The sequence below is a fragment of the Salarias fasciatus genome, chromosome 7, assembly GCF_902148845.1.
Source record: "Salarias fasciatus chromosome 7, fSalaFa1.1, whole genome shotgun sequence".
NCBI lineage: Eukaryota > Metazoa > Chordata > Actinopteri > Blenniiformes > Blenniidae > Salarias > Salarias fasciatus.
The window spans coordinates 6,609,199-6,619,587 of NC_043751.1; the positions used below are offsets into that span (position 1 = coordinate 6,609,199).

Consider the following 10,389-nt stretch of genomic DNA (forward strand, 5'->3'; position numbering starts at 1 on the left):
TAAATAAGCTCTAAAATGTTTCTTTCAACCAGACCCAGACACTCCAGGACCAACTCCAAACTTTTGTTTCATAAAAAATTTTAATGAAACATAAATGACGCATTTAATTTAATAAACATTTTACAAAAGTGTTTCCAAACTTTATGAAAGTAGGAAAATTAAGAAAAAGCTTGTTTCCCTGTTTTACAATCGAAGGAAATAAATTAACGAACCAAATAACCAACTAACCAAAACCAGCTGAAACAATTCAAGTATTGTGCATTTATTTTCTGAAGTTAACAAGATTGGCTCTAAACTCAACTTCAAAACTACAGATGAGTATGAAGAAAGAAATGATTCTACAGAAAACTTGATATTTTTAGGCTTCTTAAAAAAGGTGTAACTTCTAAGTCAGATTTTAAGACACTTTAATGGAAACATGATCAAAGTTTGAACTTAGCAATAACAAAGTTTGTGGTTTTTTTTGACTGTTTATCATATTGAATAATATATTAATTTTAATACAATTTCAGGATTTAACTTCTTTATTTTAATTTTTCAACGTAAAACAGATCAAACAAATATCACAGAAACTTAACGCAAAACAAAAACAAAACAAAACTTGTTTTTTGTGTACGAGTCAGTCACTGAAGCTTCTACCTTGAAATCTTTGGTTTTGTGATTTGTTCATGTAGAAAAAAAAAACAAAACATTTCTTCTCAAATTTTTGGTAAACTCTTTAAAAAAGAGAGTTTTAATCCTTAAAGTTCTGAAGCAGAACAGCTGGAGGTTCTACGTCTGAGAATCAACATTTCCAGATGAACTTTCTCCTCATGATGTATTCAACTGATGCTCTTCAGAAGCTGTGAGAAGACGAGATTTGAGAGGCGAACATCAGACAAGAAGAGAAAACATCAATGAGTCAGGTGAAAAGGCGGGTGGGGGTCAGGTGGGGGTGGGGTGGAGGTCAGGTGGGGGTCAGGTGGAGGTCAGGTGGGGGTCAGGTGGGGGTCAGGTGGGGGTCAGGTGGGGGTCAGGTGGGGGTGGGGTGGAGGTCAGGTGGGGGTGGGGTGGAGGTCAGGTGGGGGTCAGGTGGGGGTCAGGTGAGCTCTGTCTGTCTGGTCTGAGGCAGCAGCAGAGCCACCAGTCCTCCGGTGAGCAGCAGGGCCGACACCAGCAGCACGGGGACGGCACAGTCCGTGTCCACCAGCCGCCCGAACACCATGTTACCCGTGATGGCCGCCACTCGGCCCACGCCCGTGAAGAAGCCCAGAGCCGAGGACCTGCAGGAGAACCAGAGGCAGCAGAGACCAGAACTTCATACACTTCAATTCACCACACGTTTGTTCACAACCTTCATTCATTTTTTGCCCTCGAGTCTTCAGATCACATTTTAGGTCATCAAAAACTGTTTTTCCTGGAACCTTTGAACTAACAATGGCAAACTGTGATGCTGTAGCAGCTTTCTGTTGTCATGCAGTGACATCTAGTGGTCACAGATGGTACAAACCAGTTCAGTGCATTGATCATTTTCTGAGGAGTTTCATGTGGTTGTAGAGTTAAACTAACAAGGCCTGGATTGGGAGGATTTCCAGAGTATTCCCAGGATTTTCCCAGAGTTCTCCAGAGTCTGGACGGGACTCACCGCAGCTTGGTGGGGTAGAGCTCGGGTCCCATCACGTCCAGGGCGTTCCAGGCGACGACGGAGACGCCGCTGAAGATGCAGGACAGAGTCAGACTCTGAGCTTTGGTCTGAACCAGGTAGATGAAGAAGACGCTCAGACTGGACACCAGCAGGCTGCAGGCTGGAGGAACAACAGGCGCAGAGCGAGAGGACGTCAGTCTGGTGACGTTCAGTCAGTCTGATCTCACTTTTTCATTTTCATCTCAACAGAAGTTACAAGAGCCCTGTTGAAATGTTGGTGCTTCCTCTTGATAATACCACCAGAGAGCACCTTTCCCTCTTTCTGTGAAATAGAAAACACATCCTACCAATGTCCTCAACGTGTTTTTTTGGAGGAAATTGACAAAATCCGGAAGAAAAACGACACTTCTCCATTTTTTTTAAACCAGAACACACAGAAACAAAGTCTGTGAGTCTCTCCAGTATTTTAAATGTTATTTCAGGGTGAAGTTTCAGACACTGCAGGTTCTCTCCAAGCACATCACTGTGTCTATTTATGTATTTAAACTGGGGAAAAAATGGGCATGATGGTTATATACAGTAAGTAGTAATCTGACACCAAACAGCCATATATATAGACTTCAATACCAATAATAGACAACAATTGTTAAAGATAAAATCTAATCATTTACCATAGGATTATAAAAAAAATAAAAAATAAAAAAATAATCATTCTGTCTGGTTATTTAAGGGACCGAGGTAACTTCACCAATCAAAGTCTAGATGATAACAGAAAGTGGATTATATGTCCTCCACTTGCATTTGGAGGTGCTACACGTCAGGACTGTGATCACTGAGGAAAAGAGTCTTCGGGTTAAAGAGCAGCCGCACAGCGACGCCCTCTGGTTCTGCCCGGAAGAGGCGGCTCAGACTCACAGAGCAGCGTCTTGCCTCCCGTGCTGTCCATGACGAGGATGGTGAAGACGTTTCCGGGCAGGTTGGACGCAGCGATGACGAAGCCCTCCATGTACACTGCGGGTCCGACATGTGGACGGATATCAGATTAGAGACTTACTGCCAGGCTTCAGTCAGCTGAATGACTTTCTGAGAGACGGGTGACGCCTTGAAATGAGGAGATGATTTCAACCTCAATAAATAGTTGAATGAACTGACCTGCTGGTCCGACCGGCTCACAGCTCTGGTTCAGGACCGAAGGCTGGAAGGAGACGTTGGCGCACGGTGAACCGCCAACCTCCACTTTCTTCAACAGCTCAGGAAACCACATCCACAGGCCGTAGTAACTACACACACACAGTTATGACATTTATGAAGAAATACTTTCTTTTTTTGAAATATTAAAGTGAGATAATAAATAGGTAAAAGTATGAAGAATGAATTTTCAAAAATGCAGCCTTGAAATTTTGAGTTTGGTCAGTTTTCAGTTCAATCTATGAACAGTGGGTGAAAGCACAAAAATGTATTTCAAAAAATGTTGGAATGACTTTAAAGTGTTCATTTTATCCTCATGAATTTTTCATTCAATCATTTTCAAAGTGCTTTTTTAATTATTATTATTGCACTACAATAAACTGAACTCCTTCTGAAAGTGCTTTAAGGAAAACAGCATGTTTCTATCTCACCCAAAGGAAATGCAGTAGGAGATGATGAGCAGGAGGACACTCCTGGATCTGAGAGAGCTGCTGAACATCTGTTTGACAGGAACTGAGACCTGAGAGGGAAAAGAGACGACAAGCAAAGGAGAAGGTCTGTTAAGGTCAGAGGTCAGAGTGGATTTTTTAAAGCTGATGATCTACGGCGGGGAATTAAATGTACACATGATGCTTTACTGTTATAAAACTGTTTCTTAGTGCTCTAATGATACCTTTGTTAAAATGCTGCTGAGACTGCTGGTGTCTTCCAGGTCCTCTCTGTGCCTGGAGGCTGGACATAAGGAAAACTCCTTTGGGAGAGATCAACAGTACACTATTACACACTTCACTGAAAGAAAACACACAACACTGGCTCATATTGTTAAGACGTGAAAAAAAAAAAAAAAAAAAATCTGTGTCAGTCCACTCATGCGCAGTTTGACTTTCTTACTGGGAAAGTCTTTTCTTTCCTTCTCGTGTTGAGTCCAAACATCAGCCTGAAGACGTGCACTGCTTCCTTCTCTCGGCCCACCTGGCAGAAACACACCATAAAAACAGCCTCAGCCCACAGGGGTCACAGACACACAGCGGTCCGGTGTTTTCAGGACCTCCATGAGGAACTTGGGGCTTTCAGGCATCAGCAGCCTGAAGAGGAGGGCCGAGGTGATGCTGGGGACGGAGCAGAGCAGCACGAACAGCCTCCAGCTTTGGAAGTGCAGCTGGAACACAGAGAAGTGAGCCCAGGAGGCAGGGATCACCATCCAGGCCAGACCTGCAGGGAGGGGCGGGGACAAGAGAGGCCTGAACGTTTGCTCTGTGCTCAGTGTCTGAGTCTTGTGCATCTTTTTAACATTTTTTACACATATTTCTGCTTTTTTCAAACATTTTCTTTTATTCTTCCTTGTTTTTTTCATATTTTTCACATATTTGTATTTTTTTCTCCTTGTATTAAAAAGGGTATTTCTTTAAACACTTTCCTGTATTTTTACATGTTTTTTTTCCTGTATATATTTGTCCAGCCTATGATTTTGATATATTGTTTGCAGGTCAAAATGACAATAAATCTTTTTCAAAAATTAAAGACAGAAGTACAGACATTTAAACTTTGCTGATCATTTTGTCAGGGTTTTACTGTTTACACTGACAGATATTATTTAAAACAAGATTTATTCAGACGTGTCTTTTTTATGTTTCATTTATGCAGTAACACAAAAAAAAAGTTTCATTTTATTTGAATGTCTGTGTTTGGCTGCAGATTACTGTCAGTTTCCTCTATCGCTGAGTTTACAGAGGAAGCACACATTAAATCTATTAAAATCCCTCTATACCTGCTGCCAGGATGTTTCCTGCCATCCAGAATGTGGCCAGAGCGCTGATCATGGCTCCTCTCCTCAGGCGGGGCATGAACTCAGAGAAATAGGAGAATATAACGGGAATCGAACCGCCAACCCTGCAGGGGAGAACATGAGCTTTATTCATACCTTTTCATAACAGAACGCTGAGTCATGCAACAACGTTTACAGATCGATCACAAATCTTGTCATTTTCAAGAACAAGATACAAAAACAAATTGTGGATTAATATGGAGTTTGCAGCTTCTCTCCACTCACAGCAGCTTTTCTAAAAACCTTACTGTGATCCATGAATGAGGGAGGACAGGTAGAGACCATTAAAGCATATTACAGGAACTGGATCAGGAAAGTATTAGTTTTGCTAAAGTCTTGGTTCCAAAAGTTGGATCTGGGGCCATGACTCTAAGAATACCACAGTCAAACATGTGACCCTTGACCCCAAAACAGTCTATCACCAGGCTTAGTTTGGCCCTGAAGCTTCGGGTAAAGGAAGAGCTATTCCTAGCTTGTCCACTGGAGGTCGCAAAACAACAGATAGTAGCTGCAGTGAGGCTGCTACTGCAGATTTATGTGTTTCAAAAGTGTTAAACCTACACTAAGGAACTTTTCAACCTTAATAAAACATTTTAATATCTTTTGTGATGATACTTCGACTTACAACTAGTTGAATGACCCCTCTGTGACGGGCTAAGGGCGTCAGTATTGCTTTCACTTGGACTAAGCAGCTGTGAGGAGGGTGGTAGGAAACCTGCACACTAAAAAGCTCCAAATGTGCGAACTGCTTTACGGCATGCGTCACATCATGATATAACATTGTTTAGCCACCATTAGATTAATTTAGATTCACTACCTCGTCGCTATCCATCCTTCACACAGCCACTGGAAACAAATGAAGGCGAGTTCAGTCCGACAGCATGCCCACCAGGAGCAGCAATTTACGACACCACGCGCTAGTCCTCATGGGAACTGTAGTATTCGGTCAGGCAAAACGCTACCGCTTTTGTCCACTGGCGCCGCCAAAATCAACGAAAACTGAAAGTTCCTTAGTGTTGCTTTAAAGGACTAAAATAACTCCACCACAGAGCTTTAAGCACTCCAGAGATTAGCAGCTTTAAATTTAAGGAGCGACACCTGGTAAATAAAAATATTTCCCTCGCCTCATTCAATACGAATGAAGAAATAAACTATGAAAAGTATCAGAAAGGTTTTCTTTTTTAATAAAATTTGAATTAAACATAAATACAACTGTTAGAAAATATTTATAGAATGAATTGGCAAAAGCTTTAATTGGCTCGTGGAGTTTTTAAATCAAAAGTATTATTAGAAACTATGTACTACTTTACAAGAACTGGTATATGGATGAAACTGTCACAGTTAAATGAGAAGACCAATCAGTAGACCAATCACTTCCATTGAATAAGTTTTTTTTACCAGGCAATCTTTAAATAATAACTTCTCTGAAGTTTGTGAATGAGACCTGAAAAGTTGGCGAAAGACTAGAACAGTCAACTGTGTTGAATAATTATATAGTATTCTTCATATCATGTTTATCTAGTATTCATTGTAACATGTTATTTTGTATTTTTCATATTATTCATGTCTCTGTTTAGTTATAGTGTGTTTGTGTAAACAGGTGTGGAAAAGATGTATTATGTGTGACAAAAAAAATCAAGTTTTAGTCTGCCTGTCTCTTTTCTTTTTTCCAAAAGCAAGAGCCACCTGCCTGCATCTCTGCCTCTCTTTTTCTTTTTTCACAAATGGGACCAACTTGGCAAGCAGTTTAAAACATATGTAATGCTGGAAAGTACCTGGCACGCGAATGAGATGTATGGAGAGTTTGAAGGTCCTGATAAGAAGGACGGGGATGGGGTCAAGGACCGGGCACCATTAAGAAAAAAGAAAAATGAGAACCAACAGGTTCGCAGCTGTGCCAACAAGTGTACAGTCAGGACGGAGTGTCACACAGTCAAATAACAAAACTGAGATGCAGCTGTGCCTCCAGAAACAGTATAAAAGAGGCAGGAATGAAATGTGTCTTTGCGCCAGTCTCAGATGGTCAAGCTGGCTGCCGGGAGCTTCAGAAATAAAGTTTTCTACTTTCTGACTCCGACTCCGTGTCTGTTTTTCCGAGGAGAACCAAGAATGGATATAATTGAAGATTTTCTGGAAAATATGTTTGTGGGTTTTTTGCATCGCAACTGGCCGAGGATATTTTTGATAAAATCCACGACAACCGTTGCACTTTTTCCTGTGCACAATTTCTCAGCCATAAAATCTAAATAAAATCGAAGTCGATGATGTGGAAAATCATGAGGACGACAGGAGCTGATTACTCAAGCTGTCCTGAGTAAATGTAAAGTTTAACAACAAGAGAGAAACTATTCAATAAAATATAGCTTAGGAATCTGAATTAAACATGTTTCTTAGCAACTAAACCTAAAAGGCCACGAATCCACCAGAGACAGACCAGACTGGACTCAACAAATACGAAATATCCAAGACCTGCTGCTGTTCTCCCCCCGACCCCCCACTCTTTAAAAAGTTTACAACTGCTCCTCACCCGACACCACTGATGAACCGCAGCAGCAGGAAGAGCCAGAACCAGGGCGCCACGCTGGACAGACCCCCGAACAGGCCGTTGACCGTCAGCGAGACCACCAGGATCCTGCGGCGCCCCCTCCGGTCCGCCAGGTAGCCCCACAGGTAGCCCCCCACCATCATTCCTGCAAGAGTGGCGAAGAAACGAAGAGCTTGTTTTGGAAACCTGTTGGTATAAAACATCAGGAGCGTAACGAGCTGCTGAAGCTGCAGAGATGCTCCCCAGCCCAGCTGAGAGAAGAAATCAGGCAGTTCAATGACAATGAGCCGCCAGAATTTGAGAGTCACTAAACTACATTTATAAAAGGAAAACCATTAATAAATACAGTATATGGCAAATTAAAAAAGCAAAGGGAGACTTCAGAGACTGAAATCAAAAGTTATTATTACCAAATCATGTTTGATTTCACCTAATTTTCAGACTAAATGCTGCTCGTTAAACAACCTTCGCAGTTGGAGTTTGAGGAAGTTGTTTGAGGAAACACATCAGTGAACTGATCAGTTCTGAGATTCAAACTAGCAAACTTCAGCTTTAACGCTTCGCTTTCCAAACCTGCAGGTCATCAGTTCAACGGGGGGAGGAATGGATTAGGATTTTTTGTGAACTCATAAAAAATAAATAAATTAATTAATAAATCACAAAAGAAAGCAGAAGATAGTAATGAACCTTTAAGAGCAGGGGTGTCAAACCAGCAAGACGGTCTAGTCTAGCAAGCCAAACCCACCAAGCAAATTGTGAAAATTCAGAGGAAAACACTGATGTTTTGCCTGTCGGTGTGAGGAAGGCAGTAGAGAACGGTAGGAAGGTTCTGGCCGGACTGACCGAGGAAGATGTTGGCCGTCAGCAGGCCCATGTCGGAGGAGCTCAGCTGCAGGTCGCAGCGCGCCGTCGGCAGGAGGAAGGACACGCACAGGATCTCCACGGCGTCGCTGGCGTTGGCCCAGCCGCAGACCAGCAGCAGGAGCCAGTGGAACAGCCCGAAGCCTGGGAGCAGAGGACTGTTACAGACTCACCGTCACCGGGGAAACGCCGGGCTCACGCTTCCTCCTCCTCCTCTACCTGCTACTTCTAACGCCTCCTCATAGGTTAACGCTCGGGATGGCGTCCCGCCGGCCTCCCCCGAGGTGCTGGACGCCCCCCTCTCGAAAATCACTTCACCTGGGAACGTGGAAAAGCTGCTTTCAGTCACCTGGGATCATGTGGCTGTGAACGAGCGTTGCAGTAACAACACGGACCAACACAAATACAAACACTTATGAAGATTATGTGAATGTATTCTTCCAAATAACAGCACTCTGTGCCGGATCATTAAAAGCATTTTGATTGGCTATTAGGAGTCTTTTTTTAAAAATTTTTTTAAAGATCTGTCATTTTGAATTTGCACATTGTGCACAGTGCATGAAAAAAGAACTTTCTCTTCAAGAATATTTTTATTATGGCAAAAAAAAAAAAAAAAAAAAAAAACGGTTTAGGTTCAGACAGGACATAATGCCGTTAAGCCACTGTGTAAAGGTGGGCGGTTCAACACCTCTCCATTACAATACTACAATGCACCTCGCGAGGAGAGATGCAACGGCTGGCGTACGCCGCTGAGTAAAACACAGGCGTGGAGCCTCTTCACCAGCGGTGTCGAATAGAGCGCCACCGGAGGGCTGGGCTCCAGATTTCGAAGATAAGACATGAAGTTTGGACAACGCCCTTGAAACAAAAAGACGTTTATTGAAAAATGAGAAGCAAAAACATGTTAGCGGCAGTTTCAGGTTTGATTCTCTATCTCCCCTGATCTCCCCCTGTGTGATTCAAAATTATTTAACTTTAAAGTTCCATGAACATATGTTTGACACTCCATTATTGTTGACTAATAAAAATTATATATATTTTTTCTTTTGTTTTTGAGCAAAAAGGATTTAGCATACATGAAGGAAAACTTCTACATTTTGATTTTTTTTAAAAGGGGGGATTTGCAACTTTATTTTAATTTCTCCCCAAAGTTAAGTTAAAGTAACAACACAGGATTTCTACATGTTTTTACAAACTCTTCCTCAAAGTTTGAATTTAATGCTGAAAAGAATTTATCACTTTAAATATTCAAATTTCATCTGCAAGGAATCTTCAATTCAGAGGCACATATAATATTTAACAGTCAAAAAGTCCTGTGTTATATAAAGTGGTGAAGGTCTCCCAAATATATATAAATATAAATAAGACATTTCTTAGTCTCAGAATCTTGCAAGTAGCTCAAAAGGAACTTTAACCAGAACCCAGAGAGAAAGACAAGAGTTTAAAAGATGTGGACATCCTGGAGAATATCAGGGTTTCAAAGTGGAGACAGAGGAACAACACAGATCAAGATAAACATTTAAGACCAAGTGAAAAACAAATTGCCCCAGAAGCTACTAGAAACAGCACTCTTACTATTTGGTTAACATTTACAAAACGACTTGTGAGCTTATTGACAGAAAAAAAAACTGGTGTCACAATTATTTAGTCACTAAAGACCACAGAACAATATTTGTACACACTAAAACGCACAAAGTCATGGTTTAAGGGTCAAACTGGACTGAGTGACCGTTTCGAATATTTTTCCAATGTGTAATGAGGGGAAAAGTGGAGAAAACGTGGTGGAATTCCTGATAAATAGAAATTTGTTTGATGAATAAAATATACCTAATAAACTGACAGGTGAGTGCTGAGACTTTTTATAATCATCCATACTTAATATTAGAATATGACAAACATCACAAATTTATTTGAAAAGAGCACATACAGCAAAAACAAAAAACAAAAAAAAAAAACAGCTGATTTAAAAAACATCTTTATATTTTATAAGCATCAGGTGTACATGGAGAATGACTCCACAGTTTCTGTACTTTTAACACGTGTTTGATAATAATTAAAACAAGTATTGTTCTCCTGTTTTTGCAGTGATGGAGACAAACTCTTTACCTTCATCCGAGTCCAGCTCGCTGGGATCCAGCGACTCTCGGCTGAGAAGCGGCCGTCTCGCCTCCGTCTCCCCGCCGTGCATCCCTCCTCTGCCCGCTCCTGGACGTCGGAGCTCCGCGGCAGAAAAGTTACACCGCCCGAGTTACGCTTTAAATCGGCTGGAGCTAACTTGCTGCGGATCCGGGTGCCTGCATGCTAACGCCGGAGCTAACCCGACCCGGAGGAGGAGGAGGAGGAGGA

General features: G+C 41.8%; 1 protein-coding gene across 1 annotated transcript; it reads right to left on the reverse strand.

Annotated features, from left to right (window-relative positions):
- LOC115391907 (synaptic vesicle glycoprotein 2B-like) lies at positions 1–10,276 on the reverse strand. The gene is made up of 13 exons (XM_030096331.1): positions 10,150–10,276; positions 8,263–8,361; positions 8,026–8,187; positions 7,165–7,327; positions 4,581–4,702; positions 3,861–4,024; positions 3,704–3,784; positions 3,486–3,563; positions 3,244–3,332; positions 2,777–2,904; positions 2,540–2,635; positions 1,625–1,784; positions 1–1,262 (listed from the first exon to the last, which is right to left on the reverse strand). Exons 1-13 carry the CDS (start codon positions 10,229–10,231, stop codon positions 1,079–1,081), a joined length of 1,608 nt encoding a protein of 535 aa, XP_029952191.1. The 5' UTR covers positions 10,232–10,276; the 3' UTR covers positions 1–1,078.
- Positions 10,277–10,389: the final 113 nt, after the last annotated feature.